The 23615-nt window shown below is 38.5% G+C and overlaps 1 protein-coding gene across 1 annotated transcript; it reads right to left on the reverse strand.

Moving 5' to 3' along the window:
* Positions 1–134: 134 nt before the first annotated feature.
* Mdr50 (Multi drug resistance 50) lies at positions 135–22647 on the reverse strand. The gene is made up of 23 exons (XM_065483854.1): positions 22517–22647; positions 20749–20916; positions 20285–20378; positions 19893–20053; positions 18880–19018; positions 17960–18060; positions 17088–17259; positions 15838–15962; positions 15113–15308; positions 13801–14355; positions 13060–13230; positions 12572–12770; positions 12363–12472; positions 12000–12143; positions 11842–11946; positions 11624–11785; positions 10748–10960; positions 9765–10006; positions 5494–5653; positions 4616–4810; positions 3726–3932; positions 2096–2242; positions 135–494 (listed from the first exon to the last, which is right to left on the reverse strand). Exons 2-23 carry the CDS (start codon positions 20880–20882, stop codon positions 294–296), a joined length of 3933 nt encoding a protein of 1310 aa, XP_065339926.1. The 5' UTR covers positions 20883–20916; positions 22517–22647; the 3' UTR covers positions 135–293.
* Positions 22648–23615: the final 968 nt, after the last annotated feature.

Consider the following 23615-nt stretch of genomic DNA (forward strand, 5'->3'; position numbering starts at 1 on the left):
GTTTTTTGCACGGATCTTAAAGGGGTAACTCAGTACTACGAAGTATGAATTTTTAGGCCTGTCAATGCAAAATATACAAATTAATAGGGATGTGAAGGAACTATGCAAATAGGAATATTTTAAATAAATATTCATTTCATCTTGTTTATCCATCTCAAAAATATTTTTTATTTCCTATACACAAAAAGACATCTGCTTTTCAACACAACTCCCCGTTCACAATTTCTCACATACACACCGATTTTACCATGAGTAAAGTATGCAAAATAAATAGAAGAGAACCGACGTATTCATTATTTCGCGCTGCCCTGCAGTGCGTGCAGCTTGTAGTAAATGCCACCCTTGGCAAGCAGTTCCGAGTGCTTACCGGCCTCGGCAATACGTCCTTTGTCGACCACGCAGATGACGTCAGCGTCCTGAATGGTGGTGAGCCGGTGGGCGATGGTAATACAGGTCCTGCCCTCGCGCGCCTTATCCAAAGCCTCTTGAACCACCTGTCAAAACGGGCACACAATTACTATAACGTCACTAAACGCGCAGACTGCTTTCCCGACTTGTTCGATACTCGGTGGCGGGCACTTGCGTCGCGAATTCAACTAAGCCACGCTCATACAGCCCTCCCTCAATGGCCAATAAATATACCTAATATTTTCCACCGACCGACCACTTGTGCTATTTTGACTAAAGAGCCTTTAAAAATATACGCTAACAAGGAATTCCCGGCAGCTGAAGCAGGCAACAATTAGTAAACGAGCAGAATTATGAATAATTTAGGTTTCCGAAATGTAGAAAAATGTAGGTGTTACTCAGTATTAGAAAAAAACTGTGACAAGACTGATTCCCCAATTTCAAGAAATCCATATAAGAACATTTTCTAAAATTCAAAGTTTTATAATAGAGTTCTAATATTTATTTTGTTTAAATTGGGTGTTTAGTTTATTTAGAGTACCACAAAATTCCCTTTAAAAAATCGAGCCACTGCTTTAGAGAGGGAGCGATTTTTCTTTATATTTTCCTCTCTAACAGCATTGGAAGCGGCGTCTCCCCTTTGTTATCCCATAGGCAAGCGTGCGTAATAAAAAGTAATGGAAAGGCAAAGCGTCGAGAACAATGCTGGAAATCCAATTTCACACAACTGTTTTCGCATTGCTGAGCACTCTATCATCAATAACGCAGCTAATAAATTGCATCAGCCGCCTTCAATTTTTCACACTCAACGAGCTTTAATGCCGACAGAAATGGGAGATGGATTTTTCCACAACACACCCTTCACATCAGGCCGGAGAGAGAGCGAGAGAGCGAGAGAGAAGGAGCCGTGTGGCAACCACTCTCGCTCTTTCCACACACCACTCGAGAGCAGATATGCGTTTACGGCGCTGACAACAATTCTTACGTAGTTTTTAATGCTTTCTCGTAAAGCGGGGCGGGCAAGCTGCGAGTGAAGAGCAGCACTAAGCTGGAAAGCGCAGGCAAAATGAAATTTAACGTCTTTTGTTGCAACTTTACGGCTTTTACGAGCGCACGCACGTGACATTTACTCTGGAAGGATTTAATTCGACCAAAAAGCATGCAACTCGCGACTTGTTTAAGTTTGTTAGCTGTACCGTTGCTGGAACTTCTGATAGCTCTTTTGAATGTTGTTAATTCAAATGGGTTTGGAAACACACATCTGCACTGAAAGGTACAAAGCAAAAGTTCGGCAGGGTAAGAAGGAAAGTGGAAACGCGGTTGTTTAGTTGAAGACAGACTTCATCTCTGACTGAGAAGCCGAATAGTTAAGTATTTAAAAAAAATATTTTTTCGGAGTGAGTTATTAACTACAAAATAATAATAATAATAATAATTGCTCTTCTGATTTAAAATACCAGACACAAATCGAGTGCCCGATCTGAATTATTTGCAGTTTGGCTCGTCGTAAATCGTGGAGGCTCAGCCGCACAGCTCACGCGCAACTAATTGCCCCATTTTAAGCTGGCGGCCGTGATAAATCGCACCGAAATGCAAACAGGAGCGGAGCAGGTCGCAGAGGCGGTGGCATTAACTATTAATCTGCTACACCTGCACTTTGATTGCCTATTGTGTTGCGAACACGCACCTTCTCGCTCTCCGTGTCCAAGGCAGATGTGGCTTCGTCTAGCAGCAGGACGCGTGGGTTGCGCACCAGGGCCCTGGCAATCGCAATTCGCTGCTTCTGACCGCCAGACAGCTGCGTTCCCTTCTCACCCAGCCGTGTATCGTAGCCCTGGAAAAATTACAAGAACATATTTTACGATTAATTCCGGAAAATATCTCTTCGCTTTCATTCTAATCAAAATAAATTTGAGTTCTGTTACTGCCGGCAGGTGAGTGCGTCTGCACATAAATAAAAAAATTTAAATATGGTTCAAAACTCTGAATAGGCCCTTTCTACTCGGGGTTAAGGCTTTGAAAGAAAAGGTTCATTATTTTTTATTTTTGGACAACCTCTCTATATTCTAGTTTTCTAGATTTTATCATTCCTCCTATTGGTCTGTGTTGCTTGAAGATGCCTCTCCTTTGAAAGTGCGAGTGTCATTTTGAATTTAAAGAATGGTTTAACAGTAATTATTAACTGTTTAATTAATGTAAATCCTCAGAAAATCATTTTTCATGGAACTGGGTGACTTGGATGAAACAAATCAAAGGGTCGTCAAGCATCAGTAAAATGGCACTCGGTTAATTACATTAATGTCATCAGATTAATATATGATAAAAAATGGCAGATGACAAAGCGAAAAGCTTTTTTATGCTCAACAGTGGATTTGACGTGACGACGCTGATTTGATCGCTAGAGAGGCAAAATTAACTTTGCCAGCGACAAACTGTGCCGTCGCTCGATCGTGTTCACAAAAATTAAACGCAAACATTTGAGCCCCGCGGGTAGACTCAATTCATTATTCCTTCCTGGCACGATCTTTTCTCCCTTTTCACTCGGCAAACACTCGCGAGAGCAGGTTCCCAGTATATAATGCAAAATCTCTCTCTCTCTCTCTCTCTCTCTCTCTCTCTCTCTCCTCTCATTACATTGTTGGCGCGGAGTGTGTGCGAGTATTGTTCTCAATACCGCACGCGCGGGCAATTTTTTGGCCGGCTATCAAAGAAATTAAACCGCCTCAAAGAGAGAAGAATGGACTCCGCGCTCCACTTCAGTATGTGCACCAATGGCAGGATTTCAGACCGAGAGTATGAATAATTCCAGAGAACAATCGCATATCTTTTTGTCTGTAGAATCTAGATTTTAATCTTTCATTTTTAGCGTTAATTTAGAAATTTTAGATTTATTAATTCAAATTAAGAGGTGCCAACAACTAATTTTATTTAAGAGAGATTACCATTCCAAATTCGCTAAAACGAATGCAAATTTGATTTAATTATTTTTAAATGATGGAAGAGAGTATGCTATGAGAGCTGATCTTCTTCATGCACTTTATATAATTTTAACGTATTTTTTTTGTACATTTTATATAATAAGATGAGCAGTACCGGCCAATAATTATAATCGATTGGCTGGATCTAGCCATAATAAATTACTGCATTTCAACTCAATGCTTTTACCGTTGAGATTTTTATCGCCTGACTCACGTCAGCCCCTTGTAATGTGTCAAATATGTTTATATCTATGAAATTACTTTCACAACGACTTTTATTAGAAAGATATTGAAATCACTAATGGCAGTAAAGGAAAAGTAATCAAATCACTTTCTTACCTGGGGCAAGGTAGATATGAAGTTGTGGATGTTCGCTTTCTTGGCAGCCTCGATGACTTCTGGCATTGACACGTCTCTGGAAGTATCGCCATACGCGATGTTATCGGCGATCGTGCGATCGAACAAAACAGGCTCCTGTGACACGATGCCTAAGTTGGAGCGCAGCAGGGTCATCTTCATGTCGCTGATATCCCGGCCGTCCAATTCCTGCGAATGCGACACACGAGCTCATTAGTCTAAAAAGCCGGCCATTACCACACTCTGCCCCGCCATCAACACTTTGCAGAGAGAACGCTCGCATTTGCATGTTAGTGTTAAGGGTTGGTAATTTTATTAAATTTTATTCTGGTTTTGTTACTGCTGTGCTTATTTTTTCACAGAACCAACGGAGTTTTCAGGATCGTTCATTTAAAAATTTATTTCATAATTAGCTATTTTATCTGCGTGTGTTGAAGCATATATACTAAAATTTTAGATGAACTGGTGGATGTTAAAAAAAATGAAGAAGAATTCCCGAGTCGCAAGTGGAAATTTTCCCTATGCTTCTACGGTCAGGAAGTGAAATTTTAAAAACTGTGCAAGGAGTTGAAAGACAGAATCAACTAGAGCACTTCTGTGTACTGCATAATAATATAAATATAAAGATGTAAAGCACTTATAGTATGGCAACGGAAAACCTTTATCTAAATTAATTATATTAGCTTTCCTGACCTAACAAAATTATCCTGTTAGTTAAATTTGATATCAAGGCACGAATAGAAGAAATTCCTTTCTACGTATATTCAAACTCGCTTGAAAAATGAAATTCTAGATTTCAGGTTTTTGTTGCTCAGATCCACCTTTCCTGGATGAGCTGTGAATTACCAAATATTCCTTCTTCAGATACTTACCACAGAGCCGGAGATAGGATCATAGAAGCGTTCGAGCAGTTGAATGCACGTGGACTTTCCGCAGCCGCTAGGGCCTACCAAGGCGATTGTTTGACCGGGCTTAATTAGCAGATCGAGACCCTTGAGCACAGGTGCGGTCGGCCTTGTCGGGTACACGAAGTGGACGCCCTTATAGTTGACATTGCCTTTTGAGTCCTGCAAATAATTTATTTGGTGCGTGTAAATACGGCTACGGTTAGCAATCAGTGGAATAAAAGTCTCTTGGCAAGGCGGTCTGAAAGGGACACAACAAATCTTTATTGCCTTCTTGTTCTTTTCTATCCTTCCGTTTGGGAAACTGCATTTGTGAAAGAGCGTTAGGAATCTTGTTTCGCTAGAGACGAGATTAAATTTAAGCTTTAAGGATTCTGTGGTCACGATTCAAACTTCGTAAGAAATGCAGAAGTGCAGAAATGCATATTAAATTTTGAGAAAGATATTAGATAAAACTACATGATGTGATAGATTTTTAAAGATTATTAAGATTTTCTTATTGTTAAATATAATTTGCAATTTATGTTGATTCTAATTAATATTTTAGTTATAACATAAGAAGAGTCCCTTTTAATTACACATCAACCCTAGCAATTTTAATTTTTCGAACTTGAATTTCAAAATAAAAACATGACAAATAAATTTGCAGATGAAACCAGGAAACAACTACAAGCGTAGGACTTTTCTTTCGCAAGGAAATGAATGGCAATTAATCATCTCGACAAAGGACAAACTCAACGGGCCAATATTTGCAAGAGTAGTCGGCAAGAGCATCAAATTACTTCAGCATGAGTGGGGGCGCACACTTGTCTCATAAAAAGAGCGAAAAATATACACAAACATACCAGCGGTCCCTCAATGGCTCCTTGTTTGTCTTTGACGGCGGGGCTGCGTTCAAGCAGTTGGAAAATTTTGCCAGCTGACATCAGTCCTTTGGAAAAGTTTGGTGCAAATGCCATGGCCTGTGCCACGGACATGGTGCTCATGATGATAGCCTGAGCGGTCCTACAAAATATAAGCACACGAAAAATTAGCACGCACACGTGATTTTCGTGTCTGATGCTGCCCACTCATGCGTTTCCCTCCACTTTTAAATTTGCACGGTTAAATTTTTGTACGCGAGTGCACAACTGGTCAAAAGAAATAATTACTCGCTACGCATCCCCGCGGGAAGTACAAACAGAACAGGCTTTTTGCGCGAGTGTTTCCGCCTGAAAAATATGATCTTTGCCGGTGGAAATCCTCGCAGAGGGCGCCTGTCTGTTCAAAGCTCAGGCAACCTGCTCGGCGGGATTGTTGCTACGGTTGCATACTCTCTTTTTAAAAGATTCGTGGTTTACAGCTCAATGAACTCCTTTTTGTTTGTTCAATCTCGTCAGTGTTAAAATGTTAATGACCTTGTAATTTATGCCACACTTAATTTAAAAAGTGAATTATAAATTTAAAAGAAGATTTAATTCATAAGCATTAATTAAAATTTCAAAATATGTTCCGATGTATATTATGCATATGTTTTTAAATTTTTTCTCCTGCTGTGTTAATTATTAATTGTTGATATGTGTACAACTAGTGATCTTGAATCTGATTTGGTGATTGGTTGAATATACTTTGTAAGAAGTGCGTTGGAAACAGTAAAATAAATAAATAAAATATCAGAAATAAATCAATTTATCGCATCCTTCTCTTTCTGATTATCCAATAATTCTAAATCAATAAAATTTCAATATTTGGCTTCTAATTTTAGGTTACAAAGGGTTATTTTAATTGAAATGATTGTTTTTTAGAATAGAATATTTATTCAACGCCAACGGCGTACAACTATTTCCAGCATTTATATGAGGCAGCTTTGGTCAAAGTCAAGGGTTTCAGAGGACAATCGAGAATATGGTACATACTATACAGATCAGCATTGCAATAACTACATTTACATTTGTCGGTAACATCCAGGTGAAAACAAGAATTTGTGCAAATAAGAAAATGATAACCATGAAAAGAATATCTGGTTAGCATGGAACGATCCTTACAGTTCGTTTTCTTCCAATCAGTGTTTAACATTGCAGGAGTATAATAGAATTTTGGATCAATATTTTGCTTTTTGATATTCATATTACTTACAAACTTGACAAAAGCTTCGGAACAAGTGAGAGAGAATTTTGATTTTAGCTCATTTACAAATAGATCAGTCTGTACAAGTTCATAAACCAATCTAGAACGCATTCGTTTATCAACTCCTAGCGCCTTTTTAAAAAATCTAGATTTAGCACTTTCTAATTTATTGAAATCATTTAAATTTAAATGTGACCAAATAGCTTCAATACCGTAGGATGCAACAGGCGAGATTGCTAAATTAAATAACTTTGTAGCCGTATCAATAGAAGACTTACACAGATTTTTTATTTTTAATGTTGCGAAAATAGAGGCCTTAACCCTTCGATCAATATGTTGACTGAAACAAGTGCCAGATGCTTGAAAAGTTACACCTAAATAGTTGACTGAAGGGGAAAATTTTAAGTTATTTTCAGATTCCCATGCTTTTTCAATTTTACTATATCTACCAAGACCTTTATTTCTAAATTTTATAATTTGACATTTATCCCAATTTAAATATAGAGACATTTTACCTAAATAGGTTTTAATATCGCGAATGAGATCTTGGAAAACGAGCAGATTTTCGCTATACAAAACAATATCGTCCGCGTACATTATTGCCTTAACATCAGGATAGTCTACTAGCAGATCGTTAAAGTCGCTGATGGCAAAAATGAACAAAAAAGGGGATAGACTGCCTCCTTGTTTAACACCGTTACTCTGAGTGATTTTCTTAGAAGTTGTGATCCCGTCATTGATTTGTAAAAAATTTATATCTAAAATGTCAGCCATTAAATTTAATTCATGAATTGTAAACTTCTTACTATCGATAATTTTACGGTAAATGAATTTACGATCAATAGAATCAAAAGCTTTTTTCATATCAAGAAAAAGACCATAAAGGGGCTTTCTGTTTGTATACACTGTTAATTCAATAGCTTTGATTAAAGTATTAACTGCTTGAATAGTCGATTTTCCTTTTAAGAAGCCAAATTGGTTAGCAGGAATAGTATCTACTAAACAGGAATAAACTCTTTTGTTTAACATGCGGTCAAGTAAGTTACATAAAGAAGAGGAGATATTAATTCCGCGATAGTTGTTGACATCGTCCGGATTGCCCTTATTTTTAAACAAAAGTTTTAAATTAGAGACTTTCCAACTATCGGGGACTTTGCCTAAAACAAGACAGTTATTAAAAAATTTAGTGATCTCGTATAAAATATTACTACCTAAGAACTTGAGGTTTTCATTATTCAACAAGTCAAGTCCGGGAGACTTTTTGACCTTTAATTCATTGATTGAAAATCTTACTTCATCTTCAATAAAAAATTTAATATCTGTAACCATAGGATAATCTATTAACAATTCTTTCAAATTTAATGAATCTGTTACTGAAAGATTTAAGGAATTAAAAATTCTATCAAAATGTGCTTCCCACTCAATCATGGGAACATTATTAACTTTCGTGGAACTAGATCTCTTATTTAAAAGTTTATAGGATAATTTCTCAGCTTCAAGAATTACTTTTTGATCACAAACCTCGATATAATTTGCCTTTTTTAATTTACATAAATTTCTATAATGGATTTTACTTTGAGAGAAAATTCTCCGGACTTCGTCTTGTTCGGCCTTAAACTGTGGGTATAAAGGAAATTTGTCGATAAACTTAGCTAGAAATTTAAGATCCTGCTTAGTGAGAAAACAGTCGGAATCATACCACGGTTGACTGATCCGAGATTTTTGTTCAAAATAACTTCTAGACTTATCAACAAGATTAATAATAGCATCATAAAACCTATTAATATTTTTATCGGCTAGGTAGTTGCGCAAATTATCTCTACTATGATGGAGTAAACCAGCTAATTTATCATAATCCAATTTAAATGCCCTTTTGGGTTTGGAAGTGATCAGGGTAGACTCCGAAACTACAAATTTAAGGTTAAGTAATCTATGTTTCCTAAGGTAGGAGTCCATGATTTTAAATTCTGACTGTAAAATGTTTTCTGAGCAGAGAATAAGGTCTACAACACTTTCGCCGGTAGCAGACACGTACGTTTTCTGATATGGAAATGAATTTGCTACTGAAAGTTCATTAAACAAGACAAAATCTGTGATAAGCTCGTTTTTGGGGTTTTTACAGTCAAGTCTTGAGTTGAATGATTGTTTTTTTAATTACAATTAAAAAGTAAAAATTATAATTAGAAAAAAAGGAAAAATCTCTCTGCAATGTTGGGTGAAATTATTATCTCGCTCTGCTAGGCAGCTGCCTTTTGCGCTGAATGGAATTAGGTCAACGGTGCAGAGCCACTCGAATACGATTGCACTGCTCGAGGCAAAGCGAATGCGTGCAATTAAAGTGTGCGGCGCTCAAGAGTAGCATACAGTGGTCAGCTGCAATTTGAGCGAGTGAAGCTGGCGCTGCTGCTCTGGTGGAGGAGGGGCAATTAATTTAATTATGTCCAGTGAAGGACCACGTCACTACCGGGATTGATGCTCACCTAGAGAGAGCGTGGCGTCGTTGAATAATTACGCTCACACACTCGGCTCACACGCTTGGATCCTAATCAAGTTAGCCCCCGGGTATGATTTTCAGACGCTACTGGCGACGCTGTTTTCGCCCAGCTACCCGCCGAGCGTGGCTAATTTCCATTTCGCAAGGTAATGAGCTCTTATGAATGCGCATATATGCATGACGCTAACGATGCCCCGGTCTATGATAATGTGATAATTGGACGCGCGACCCTTTCCGAGTGCGACACAACTGACACATAGGTCCTTTTCCAACTTTATTACACTATAAAAAATGACGTTTAGCTGGCTGTAAAATTTCATTTAGTGGCAAACGTGCAGGCGAGGAATAAAGTATGCAAAATATATCTTTCAATTTTTTTCTTCATAAATTATAAAATTAATTATTGAAATATGATATGATCAAAATCATAACTTAAATAAATAAAATATTGCATATAAAATAAATAAGTATATATTTTGCAGATATTAATGCTGTGGTGAAAGGAATTTAACTTACTTGAAAACGCTTGCATAGCTGACTCCGTCGCTGATAATTAGATGACCTCCGTAGCACATGCACGAGGCGTACGCAAAGAACATGAGGGACCTGGCGATGCCGAAGACAATTCCACGGATGTATGAGTATCTGAGGGACTTTCTGAACGGGGCTTCGAGCTCTCGCATGTACTCTACGTGGACTGATTTTTCACGGCACAAGCCGGCCACTGTGCGAATGTTGCTGACAGACTCAACCGCAATCTAGGAAAAGGAAGAGACCTTGAGTAAGCGGAACTTTGTTGGCTTTTCCTGTTATATTCGTTCCGCTGGGGAAATGACATGTTGTGCCATTTATCAAGTTTAAGGATGTATAGGAAACAAAAGTTCCTCTTGTACAAAGTAGATTTAGAAATTTATTGATCGAAGGAAGGAGAAAATAACAACATTTTATGATGAATTTCTTAGAAGATCTAAAAATACTTAACTCATTCGGCTAATTTACATGGCTTAAGTAATATCAAAATATTGTGCTATGTATGTTTTCATATTGTTAAAAAAGTGTATACTAAAAACTGGTTCAAATATGTATTTGATTAAGAGGAAATGGGAAATAGTTAGTAGAGAGAAAATGTCACAAAAGAGAAAAATTTTATCTCCAAAAACTCGTGTCAGTAATAAAGGGCTTTTGATCGCACAAGACACACAGAAGCCATGCATATAGAAGATTAAAGAAGAGCGAGAAAAACGCTTTCCTGTGTCACTCTGATCTGGGTCGAATATACATAGAACACAATATGCCATGGAAGGAAAATACTGAAAAAAAATATCAAAGTTTCGATATCCTCCTGTTGAGGCGAGCTGCAATATCAATTCGCCAATCAAAAGTGGAAGCCGAACCAATCTTCTCTTTTAATTTACTGCCCTTTGATCGTGAACGCTTTTGACTGGCTTTTCACTCTCACAGAGTCCCATCGAATAGTAGGATTAAAAGAGTGCACTCACCCTAGACGCCTCCTCGATTCCGGTGGTTCCCTTTTTATTCTTTTGGTTCTCGCCGACCATCATGCGCCTCATCAGGAACATTGAGACCATCATAAAAGGCGCGAATGCCAGGGCCACCAGGCCGAGTCTCCACTCGTAGAAGAGACCGATGCTGAGACCGAGCGCGAGGGTTGAAATCGATTGGAGCACGGTGCCGATCCTCATGCCCGTCGCCTGCAGGCAGGTAGAAAGAAAGAGATATAGCTCTCAATGGCGAGACACGCATCCGCCGCACGCAGCCCTGACGAACATTTTTAGCAAACCCTGAGGCTTGCTGCATGCCACCGAGCCGGGCGCAGTGAATGAGTGGGTTTTTGCATTATATACGAGGCACAAATCGAGACATTTCGTGATAGGCTGCTGTCTGCCCTCCAGTCATAACACATTTCATTCTCACTTTCTCCACAGGCGAAAGTGGATTGAATCCATGTTAATGGAAAGTTAAGGACGCCGACACTCGTTTTTTTACGTCTACTTTTGCGTCTCGATAAACTAATAATTTATCATTCATGTAACTATTCATTTGTTCAAAATTAAATTTAGTTATCGCAACAAGCAGAGAGATACTAAAACACGACAAATATTTTGAGACAAAGAAAGGAGGGTCCAATTTGAGCAGTTGGTTCTGAATTAAAGATCAACGACCACGGGGGTCTTAAAAGTTCCGTGTCAACTGGAATAAAGCTAGGCGTAAATAAAATAATTAAGCTGTCGTAAAATAAACTCGGTCGATCGTGTCCTGCGGGATGAGCGAGTCTAGTCGAAAAAACGTTCGCTAGAGGCAGTAAAACGGCAGACGTTAAAGCGACCACCGAATAAAAAGGAAATAAAACTGACCCCTTGGACGTTGGCAGCGTCTCCAGAGAGTCGGGAGCAAAGGGCACCGACGCTGTTGATTTCAGAGTCGAAGTAGGCCACTTCTTGTTGCAGGATGGCCGAGAAAGTCTGCGAGCGCAGGCGGAGAGTCAACCGCTCACCAGCAACCCCAAACGTGTACAGCTGTATTATTACAAGTGGTTAATAATCGTATAATTCCTGAACAAAGGCGTAGCTACCTGGATGAAGCTTGAGATGCCAATGATGATGCCTAAAATCAGGAAGTAAAGGCAGAACATGTTGGATTCTGAGCGAACCACTTCTGCATCTGGATTCGAGAGTGTCTGAAAAGCGAAATTTTCAGCACCAATTATAGCGGAAACTTTTAAAGACTTACGCCGAGAATGTCGCCGAAAATGACAGAGAAAAGGGGCATACTGAAGCCGACCAGAGCAGCAGTAATGCAACCCAAAACGATGTAAATCCACTCGGGCTTGTTGGTTTTGATGATCTTTAACAGGGGCACGCTAGGAACATCTTCCTAATTTTAAAAACAGAATTAAATTGTCAGATACCTTTTTCTTAGACTGCCTGAGAAGGAAATATGGATACAATATTTAACATGAAATATTAAATAAAAATATTTTTTCATAAAGCGATTAGTGTAAACAAAATCAACCATTTCTTAACAAATACGTATTTTTGCATGACAATAAATCTTAAAAAATCCATTCCACTCATTTGAATTAAGTATTTTAACCTTTTCTTTGACTTCATCTGTCGTGACGACAGCCTGAACATTTTCAGAGCTGTGTGTGCTGCTCTCACTAAGAAGTCTCTGCCGCGCTCCTCCTTTAGTGGCCTCTTCCTCTGAGGACACAAAATAAAAATACACCAGTATTTATATACGCATGTTTCCGAGGAAAGGCTTAACAACGAGGAAATCTTTCGAATAAGTTTAAGCCTGACCTTTGGCTCTGGCGTGAACCTCCAAGTCAGAGGAGAGTTGCGCCGTGACTAGTTCGTGGTAGTGGCCGTGCAATTTCATTAGTTCGTTGTGCGTGCCCTCCTCGACCACGTAGCCGCCACTGAGCACGACAATTTTGTCTGCGTTGCGGATTGTTGAAAGACGGTGCGCCACGATGATGGTCGTGCGTCCCAGACTGGCCTATTTTGGGGAACAAGATGGCAAATTTTATTTCCTTCCAAGAAGAATGTTATTTGAAAAAAGAAAGAAGAGTGATGAACTGACAAGGGAATGTAACGGACGAGCTGCAAAAAAGTTCCGGCGCAATAAGGGAAAAGAAAATTGAGTTTAAATATAACGTGGGAGGTGGGAGTGTGTATTTTGTAACGCTGTCTGAGCAACTCATATCATCAGGAATTTCGCTTTATATGCATAGATTTAAAAAGTATTAATAGCATCTTGACATGACGAAAAAAATTTGCATACATACCCTATCGAGTGCCTGTTGAACCTTTGCCTCGCTGTTCGTATCAAGAGCAGAAGTAGCCTCATCCAAGAGAAGTATTGCAGGTTTTCGCACTAAAGCCCTAGCGATGGCAACTCGTTGTTTTTGTCCGCCTGAAAGCTGAGCTCCTCGCTCGCCAACAAGAGTATCATATTGCTGAAAATGAAAGAAAATAGTTAAAAATCAAATACATACTTAACTACAATATATTGTATGTCTTCCTGATAAAATAATTTTTCTTCAAGGCCTTAAGAACCGAAAAAAATTTGCCGAGCATACAAAAGTTTTTCACGTGTTAAGCATGACCAATAATATAATATTACGACTCTGCATTGTTTGCAAAAACATATTTTTTACGTTCTTTTGAAAGATAAGTTGAGATATTGTTTGCCATAAAATTATGGGATTAATTCTCCCACTATAAATCCCCAGTTGTGCGCGTGACTCTATCATATATTTTATTGCATTCCATTTATAGAATGTGCTCAAAGGGTGCTTTATGATCACACGTCACAGTAATAATACAAATAGACGCAATCAATTCTGAATGGAAACATTCACTTCTAAGAGAACCGAAATTTCTCATTGCTAAATGTTAACAAATGGAAACCTTCAAAACAATATATAATATTTGAATAATAAGTCAGTCAATTTACTTTATATTGAAAGACTAATACAAAAATATTGAAGTTAAGCTTATAGCCCTAAAATAATCATCTCACACACCTGAGGAAGTTTCATGATGAAATCGTGTGCGTTGGCGTCCTTGGTCGCTTGAATGATATCTTCGTCAGACGCAGTCTCACAGCCATATCTGATGTTCTGCTTGATCGTGGCCCCGAAGAGCACCGGTTCCTGTCCGACGACACCGATGTGACTTCTCAGCCAGTTGAGATTAAGGGTTTGAATATCGCGGCCATCCAGCTCAACGCTACCATCGACAGGGTCGTAGAAGCGCTGGATGAGCTGCACGCAGGTAGACTTGCCGCAGCCGGAGGAGCCAACAAGGGCGACCGTCTCGCCCGGCAGGATGGACAGGGAGAGGTCCTTGAGCACCTCGACGTCAGGCCGCGAAGGGTATTGGAAACGCAGCTTCTTGAACTTGATTGCCCCCTTGACTTCGGGAAGCTTCTCGCCGGCCTCGCTTGAGCTGTCAATTGGCGGCACGCGATCAATTACGGAGTAAACTGAGCCGGCGGCGCCGCAAGCGATGCCAAAGGTTTCCACGTAGGGTGAAGTCATGCCAATGTTCATCGAACCCATCATCACACCAAAGAACACCTAAATCATATGAGGTGGTGAAAAATTTACATAAAAAAAGTAATTGAAAAGCACTTGGATGTCACTTTCGGGCGCCCGCAAGGCTTTCGTTTCTTGTTTCACGAACGTGGCGAAGCGAGATATTTTTTACGCTCGCCAACACAAACTGTGCGTGGGCTGCGATGAGGGTAGATTTTATATGGGCACGTCCACGAAAAAAATAAATCATGACAAAAAGTGAAAAAAACTTTCTCTCTGTGTTGCGCTCATTTTTATCTTTCGCCCCCCTCCTGAATGCTGCAAAATTGTACAGATTACCATAAAGTGAATTTTCTGTTATTTATTTTTGGAAGATTTATAGGTCAATGAAAGACATCAAATTTATATCCAAAATAAAGTTAATTAAATTCTGTATATATTTTTATATCAGCTTTTCGGGACTTTTTGTGCGCAGATCTGACTAACGTTTTTTAGTTTAGTTCAAATTTTCACATCTTGCTCCTACACTTTACGAGGAGTCTGTGAGCTTCATTAAAATAAATTACTTTTGGTTGAGCTCCCATAGCTAAAGTTTTGCTAACGAAGGAAGAAAAAACACTTCCAAAAATTACTATTAAGTAAAGATACACCCTCCAAGAAATGCTCCTTAAATTTTGTCTTGGGAGGGGGGATAAGAAAAATTTAATCTGCAATTTAATCTAATTTTGTGTACTCTGGCGTCTGCCCGAGGCCTACCCGTCTATGAAATGCTAATGCAATTTGGGCCAATTTCACTTACGGTAACCATCACTTGGACGGTGTAGTGGACCTCATCTGGCGGCAGACCTCTCTCCTCGAGAATGAGTCCAACGCCATACCAGAAGGAGAGCGAGTAGCTAGCGTAAATAAAGAACCACAGCATGCCAAAGCCGAGGCCAGAGAAGAAGCCTCGTTTGATATTGTTGTCACGCGCAAATATAAGGTTCTTGTCGTACCTGCAATGCAATACTCGAAATCAATTATTTTCATGCCTGCAGGAACAATCGATGGCTACTAATTACTATTTGCACATGCTTAATTTTACTTAGTATTTTATGGCAAAAATTTGTAGAGTTATATAATTGCAAAATGAAATGCTGCTTATTAGCGATTAATTTTGTGTGAAGGCCTTTTTCATAACAATGTTTCAGCACTTCAATTTTTTAAATTTAGAAAAAACTATGCTTCTTTAAACAGAATAAAACATTACTGCATTTTTTATTGTACTTTGTTTAGTACTCGCTTTTTACGGCCTGGAATGAAATTTTCAAGGAAATGATAGGAATTTTGTTAATTAATTGCAAACTCCATCTCCGCTCGCGATGGAGCAATTAGTTTTCCGTGCAGCAATTAAACATAAAATATATACCGTATAAGAGCATCTCGTGAACATGCATCTGTTAAAAGCTAACTAACTTTTACACTTTTGTAACGATGGTTTCCTATTTCCACTATTTAATGACCCAAATGTTTCGTTGTTTTTACCTCTCTGATTCCTTTTTTTGCCCGTTGAACGCGATCACCGTCCTGATGCTGCTCAAAACTTCCTCAGCGATGCTGCCTGCCTTTCCATATGCCTCGACTTCTTTGCGCGCCAGGCGCGATGTCACCTAATGCAAAATTCAACGGCTTGAGTGGAGGAAACTTTTTGGAGACAGACGCGCGTGCGAGTGAGATGAGACACAACTTTTGCAACTCTTTTCTCTAATTAAACAATTATGGGACACCTGCTGCCGCTGGTTAATCGCGTAAAATATCAAATTTCAATTCGAGTGTAGGCCTAAGTTATAAGGTGAAACTACAGCTCTGTCCCACGTTAAGACACAATTAACACTTAAACCGTGGAAATAATTTAAACGGACTTCAAATCCATTAAATTCAATTAGCAAGGACTTTAAAAATTGTGAGAATTGCGAGGGTTTGTGCTTCATTTTCTCTTTCTATTATTTTTCAGGAAAATTTTATTTGGTTTATTCAAAATAAACAAATATTATTTAATAGAAAACTATTTTCAATCAAATTGAATAATTGTCTTTGCATATATGCGGAAAGTCCAGTGACCTCGCAGTTATCTCTTTTTACAAGCAGTCTCCTACAGCCAGCCAAGCGCTGATTGCAGTTCCAAGGCTCAATCAATCAAAATAAAGATAGTACACACAATACTTCTTTCAATCACGTGTGCAGCTAGATTCCAAATATTTGCACCACAACAAATAGATGGGGGCACGGGGGGGGGGGGGACAATACAAGTTAGGTCGATCGCGTCGGAGGAGTTGGGAGGCTCAATTCCATTTAAATACTTAATCCAAAGAGCAATTCCATTAACTCGTTCCCCACACATACACTTAACAGTGGATAATGCCGCGCTCTCCCACACGTTTTCGGAGAGAAAAGCGAGAGTATAAAGGAAATCTGCGGCTTTGGCGTACGCTACGTGCTGCGAATGCTCATTCAGCGCGTGTGTTTGGGATGCGGATAGAGCAGCGATCAGTGAGCAGCAAAGAAATTAACTCTTTAAAAGGGTTTGCTGAATATTTCGTGAGAGGCAATCTGCGCGAAAAAACGCCCTTGAGTAAAATAAAGCTTTCATGCCTCTTGTGGAAGAATTTAGTTTTTCCATTTCGCCTGGCGCGAATCAGTTGGGAGAGCATTAACTACACGGAGCGCACCACCAGTTTGGTGGTGCGGGCGAGCCAAGTTGATTTATTTTGCGATCGCTATTGAGCTCTACTCACCACTGCAACAATGCCAACGGATATCATGGTCACGGGCAGAGAGATGAGGCAGATTAAGGTGAGTTCCCAGCCATTGATGAAGGCCAAAACGATACAGCCGAGGAAGGCGCTTATAAAGTGGATGAACATGCCGACTTTCTCACCGATACCATCTTCCAATTTTATGATATTCCTGCAGAAAAAAAGTTAGTTACAAAGGAAGTAATACCTCAATTATTTATGTGAGCGCTTCTAGAAACTGCGAATGGGCGTCAGATTAAAATGGGCTTAGTTCCCAAAATTTGGGCAGATAATACAAGAAAAAAAGATAAATTAACATAAGTTTTTGTGACGGTATAAAAATTAAGGAATTATAGTTTTTAGAGCAGCGATGAATAAAGGCGATTACAAAGTTAAAATGTGCGGAAATTGCTGTCAGCGTATTCGCGTTTATTCACTGGCCTTAATTTGAACTCATGGTGGTCTTTTTCGGAAAGACGCCGACGCCTATTTAAGCAGTGACGTGCTTTTGGGAAAACAATTTTGTGGCATTGCGAGCCGCGTGCTTTTCAAAGCTCTTCATTAGCGGCTAAAAGTTTCCAGTTGGGATCCATCAGGACCCTTGGAATATTTGTGCACATGACAAGTCATTAACACTACAAAGGCGTTTGATATTCTTTCGCGGAATTGCTCTTATTTGTTAGTTAAACATTTTACACATTTAACTTTTTGCCGCCTACATTCAAAGCTAACCGAGGTGAAAATTTCAGCTTTCGCGTCAAATTTAATTTGTCAGAGACAACCCTTTCATGCGGCTTCCATTTTGTTAATTGTTGCAAATTTAAATCATAATAATGTGTGGCGGGCAATAGGAAACAAGAAAAAGTACTTACTCAGACATCTTGCTGGCTAAATCACCTGTCATGTTTGTGTCGTACCAACCGATGTCTTGTCTTAGGGCGGATTTCAAGTACAAATCTCTGACTCGATTAATCTGAAATGCAGAATAGAGGTTTCGATCAAAAGCTAACAAAGCTCCTGTCTGGCGGAAAATGAGATTGTTGTGACCTAGATAAAGGCCATTTTCTTTTCCTAAGAGAAAATCTTCTCCAATTATACTTCATGCTTAAGCTTAATGGAAAGCACTCCTCATAACCTCGTTTCAATTAAATTCAGTTTATTTCTCAAATAAGAAAGAAGTCATGACACTATAAATATATATATATATATATTTGCATTCCGCTAACCCATATTATAATGAATTTTAATAAACCTATGTTAGTATGTATTAATTGGATTGGAAGAAAATCTGAAAGTGGAGGTTTATTGAGCAACTTCACAAATCGACTGTTGAGTGATAAAAACAGGGAAAATTTAACCAAATCCTATTTTTATCTTTTTTTGAACTCATGTATCGTAAATATACATTTAGATTCAAAAGTGATTTTATTGCGGATCAGCAGAACATTTAGTTCTCGCTACATTTCCGAAAACCTTTTAAAAAATCTAAATCATTTAAATGGAGGGATTTTTTTTGGTGCGCAGATTACATTAAAAGGAAGCACGTTAAATACGTTCGTTAATTAATGAACTTGGGCTATCATCAAAGGCTTCAGTCCCCAAAGAAAACCCTATTGAACGTCACGTCAAAGCAGAGTGCCTAAATTTTCACGAATGAAGTGATTATGTAACGCGAGAATGTGGAAAAGGCGGAGCTGCACGTTAATAACGTGTGACGTGCTCATGCCGAGAGTGACGACGTCTCTTTATCAGCCATGATTCTGTCGACCTCGAAATAAGGATTGCAACTCACCTGACGCTTGGCCGCGTTGTCGAAGCAGGCGACCGCCGTGAACGAGAAGAGGAACATCGCCGCGCCCAAAATTGTGTTGTTGACGGCGAATTGGACAACGGCGTCGAGAAAGGTTTCCGCGATCCAATCTGGTATCGGGCTGCAAAATACACAAAATCTCAATCCCGCAGGAAGGTGTTGTGTACAGAAACGCGTCCGGTAATTTATCGTTGAAGAACTGAGCACCAATTTATAAAGCAGATTCCCTGAGAACTGCGTTCAGAGAAAATTGATGCCTAATTCTCAGAAGCTCATCTTAATAGTTGGCGAAATTTTTTAAATAAAAGTGCTAGACTGTGATTTCCACATAATTGAGATAAGCTATATGGAAGTAAAACTTAGTGATAAGATCAAACTCCACTTATTGACATGTATTGACGTATTAATAATCAAGCATGCAGTTCAATATTCCCAATTGTCAATCATCGTCTAAAAAGAGAACATCAAAGAAAAGAGAAAAATTGGGCGCATATAGTTCTACATAACACAACTTAATAGTGCGTACGTTTTTAAAATTAGCTCATCTAAAACGAGAAAATCATGCATTTATTTTTTTTCTGTGAACTGTTGATAAGTAGAGATTAATGCACAGATATCTTTAAATACTATAATTATTAGACGCTCAAACCGAAAATTTAATAGCACTTGATCGAGGCAGCCGTTTATCGTCATACGGTACCTGTAGTACAAATGTTGAACCAAACTGATGTGACCTAGACTACAGTTGCACATTCTTTCAAGTGACCCGAATTAATTAAATAGTTATTCTCTAATTTATTAATTACAGTTAAATTTACTGTTCACTATATGAGTTGCGGTGATAACGCTAGATGAAAAGTCAACCCTTTCTTCCAAAACAAAGATTCATGTATTAGCTCTTCTTTAACGCAAGAAGAGTGGAAATGTTGGGTTTAAATCCTTTCACCGTTAAATAAACGCACATGTTCAAAGTTAAATAATCATACTGTATTCACCTTCCTGGTGGTAGTGTAGTTATATTGAGGGCCTGGTCAACCATAGCGCCTGTAAGGTCACCCATGAAAAGCACGTTGAGTGGCTGGCAAATGCCGGTGGCAATGCTGCTGATCACGCCGATAAACATCAGGAGCTTGTCGAAGTTGTCCGCGAAGCGGAACTGTAATTAAATTTGCCTTACAAAACAGCTACACGTGCAAGTTAATGCGATTATTTCTGGTGCTCTGGGCAAAAACTTTTTTGTCCCCCAGGTGTGTTTTTCGCCTGGCAGGAAGACTAATCGACTGGAACGCTCACGTTGCTTAATTAATGACTGAGCATTTAGCAGACACCTTGTCCAAATGAATAGGGACGTTTGGTGCGCATTTACTAGAGTTGCAATGTTGCTCACCAATTTGAAAAAGCTAACTGCCGCTGGGGCAGGCGGCCCGTCTGGTTTCTCATCTTCATCTTTGCCTTTCTTCTTTTTCGATTTCTTGTCTTCCCTGGAAATAATACACGTTACGTGTTGATATAAAAAGCATATAAAAACTAATAATCTAATTTATTTTCATTCACACAATTTCGTAACTGTTAAAAGAATTTTAAATTTTTAGCATATTTTAGCTGTATTAAAAATAGTAGTAGCGCTATTTTTTTATCTGAATTGAACAAAATTTATTTTGGAAAGTCGATTTTAAATTACAATGAAAATTACTCAGTGCAATGCCTTTGAAGTGTTAATTTTATCTTTAAAGCATCTGTCATCATTCAAGGTTTTATTGCATTTAAGAATAGTTGCAAGAACGATAAAACAAAGTTACCTGCCATTTTGCAATTGTACTATAATTAAGAATGCGAGTCGAGCATACTTACTCAAAATAGGATTTTTGTTCTGATGGTGGTTCTATCCAATCTGGGTCCAGTTGCTTCATTTTGGTAGTGACGATGCCGACAGGCTCGTAGCCGTCATCCAGCACCTGTTTCTCTGCCACTTTGGGCTCTTTCATTTTTGATGCCCTGAAGTTCTCCTAAGTCGATCCACTGCGGGAAGGGAAAACGCATTAATCTTTATTCAAAATTGGTAGTGACAAGCGTGTAATATCTCCGTGCGTACGCACACACAATGAAGAGAAAAATTGGAAAAACATCCCAGGAGAGAGGAAGAAGCGTTACGTAATTGCCTGCGGCAGGGAGATTGGCCGGAAGGGCAAATTATCTCGCCCCGCTTTGCCAGGCAAATATTGGAAACCAATGCGTGCGTACGGGAGTATGGCAGAGCCTGATTTCTGCTCTTGCGATTTACGTAACTTCCATGGTATGCGCTTTTGGGTGGGCTGGCCAAACAGAGTCTTTGCTTTAACAATGTCCAGCGCGCCGATCCATAAATGGACGTGACTTGTTATCAGCAAATTAGCGCTTGAGCACACGTGACAGAGCGTTTGCTAACTAATCTTGAGGGTATATGAAGAAATTCCACTGTGTCATATATATTGATTGCTAGCTCTTATTTTAATCACAATCTATAAATATTCAAATGTGATGACCAAAAAAACACATTAGATGTAATCAAAATAATGACAGATATACCTAAGAAACGCACACAAATTTTAGATTCTACTGATTTTACAATGGCTACTCCCTCAAGCGAACAATCAGGCGTGGAAGGCTAACAAATTTAAAAGTTGTAAAATAAATCAATTTTAGAGTAAAGTAATTTCTTTAAGTTAGTGAGAGGCACAGAAGTGGAATACTAGTTACTCTAAGTAAAAGGCTATCAGAAATCATGCCCGTGACACATTTAAACAAGCAAAAGATATACATCAAAATTCTAATAATGTTGTAAGTTGAATTTGTAGTTTTTGCAGCACGTAATTCACTTTTAAGAAATAAACATTCAAGTAGAGGAAACGAAACGAATTCAATTTTCGGACTGTTTGTATTACTTGCCCTTTCGTTTTTTAATGAGCCACGGCTAAAGACAGATAAAAACAATTATTGAAGAACCATGTAATCATCAGCTGTTGTGTCATCCCGTGTAAAAGAAAATTGCAATTGAAGGCCATGAATAATAGACGCAGATAATTTGTTGTTGCGCCATCGCAATCAATCTAGATTATTATGACTGTTAATAATTGGAACCGATATATAAGTTTGTTATATAATTGCCAAGGGTTAGGAAGATGTAACACGAAATTTATTGAAATAGAATCTTTTTGAATTTGTAAGAGCCATTTAAGTATATATTGGTTGAATAAAAAACATCCTTTTGTTTAGTCAGGAAACGTGAAAAAGCTGTTTTTATTTTTTTAGTGTTATATAACTTCTATTCGTTAAATGGTATGCTGATATTTTCGCTAAATATTTTTCCTTTCGAAGCTCAATAAATATCAACAATCTGCTGAATAGATTTTTTTGTTGCTTATTATTCATGCACCATCATTTAAAGCCAATACTTATGTATAGCTTTTAAGATTTTTCTTCGAGGGAATTTCCGAATTATCTCGCCATGTTGATATTCTCAATTGTTCAAGGTACATACTCTCAGCTTAAGGCAAAATCTAGACCTATTCGTACCAAAATAATGTTATGCAACAGGTTCAGTGCGAATAATGTTTTATCTAAAGGTAGCGAGTATACTCACAATTTAAGACCCGTCTAGAATCCAGCTTAACTCACTGATCAACAATTCTTAACTCAGCGCCTTCAAATATGTGAGTGGCTTATATGCTGATTCTGCATTGACTAGGTTCATCCGAAACAAGATAATATCGGACGTGTTGATTAGATAAGCGCCTTTCAACCTGCACAATCGTTTGGATCTAAGTCCACCAACACCTAAGCAAGCAGGGGCACAAAGGACTACAATTTTTTGCACCAGACAGTATAATATATGATGAGCATGCGCAGTGATTAATGGTGCAAAGCGAACGGTGCTGAGAGATAACGCATTATCACTTTATTAGTAAGTGCTGCAGATTTTAATTTCTGACGTAATTATGTATACGATTTCGGCGCGTTTTATTGGTCGAGATTGAATTGATTCTCATTGGTATGAATAATAATAATAAAATTACGCAAGGTGACTCAATTTGATCTCAATAATTTCGTGAATCTCTGCATCTTAATATTTTTACAGGTGAATTAAACTTAAAATATATATTTAGTATAGCTTTTTATCCGCGCATGCTGATATTTTTACATTAAAAAATAGCAAAATATTTGGAAAATTCCAATGTTGCGAAAATTTCTCCCGTGTATTTTACTTACTAGCATGACAAAATAATATAATATATATCCCCTCATTTTTGAAAAAGATGAATTCTGTTTCATCATTAGCAGTATCGAGCTTTATCTAGAACTATTTGACTACAGCTAATGCAATAAGGTTGCTTTTCCAAGGGAATTCCCGCTCATTCATCGAATAAGTTCGGTGCTTTTCCGACTGGAGCGTGCTGTCCCGGCCCTCCAAAGTCAGCAGCCTCCACCTGTTTGATGCAACAGGGAAGTGGCGCCATCAACCGACGTTAAAAGTGTCGCTTTGATTAATCTCGACCATTCTTGATCACAGGAAAAATTGGCTTTAAAAATACTGAAACATAATGTGCACGATTTTATGTTTATTCTCACTTAGAATAAACACATCGCATGAAATAACTCTGTTGAAGTGGTGAGATAGTGAGAAACATAGCACCACAAAATCGTGTTGAGAGAGATCAAAGCCGAAACGCCCAAAATTTGGC

This window comes from Cloeon dipterum, chromosome 3 (assembly GCF_949628265.1).
Source record: "Cloeon dipterum chromosome 3, ieCloDipt1.1, whole genome shotgun sequence".
Taxonomy (NCBI): Eukaryota; Metazoa; Arthropoda; class Insecta; order Ephemeroptera; family Baetidae; genus Cloeon; species Cloeon dipterum.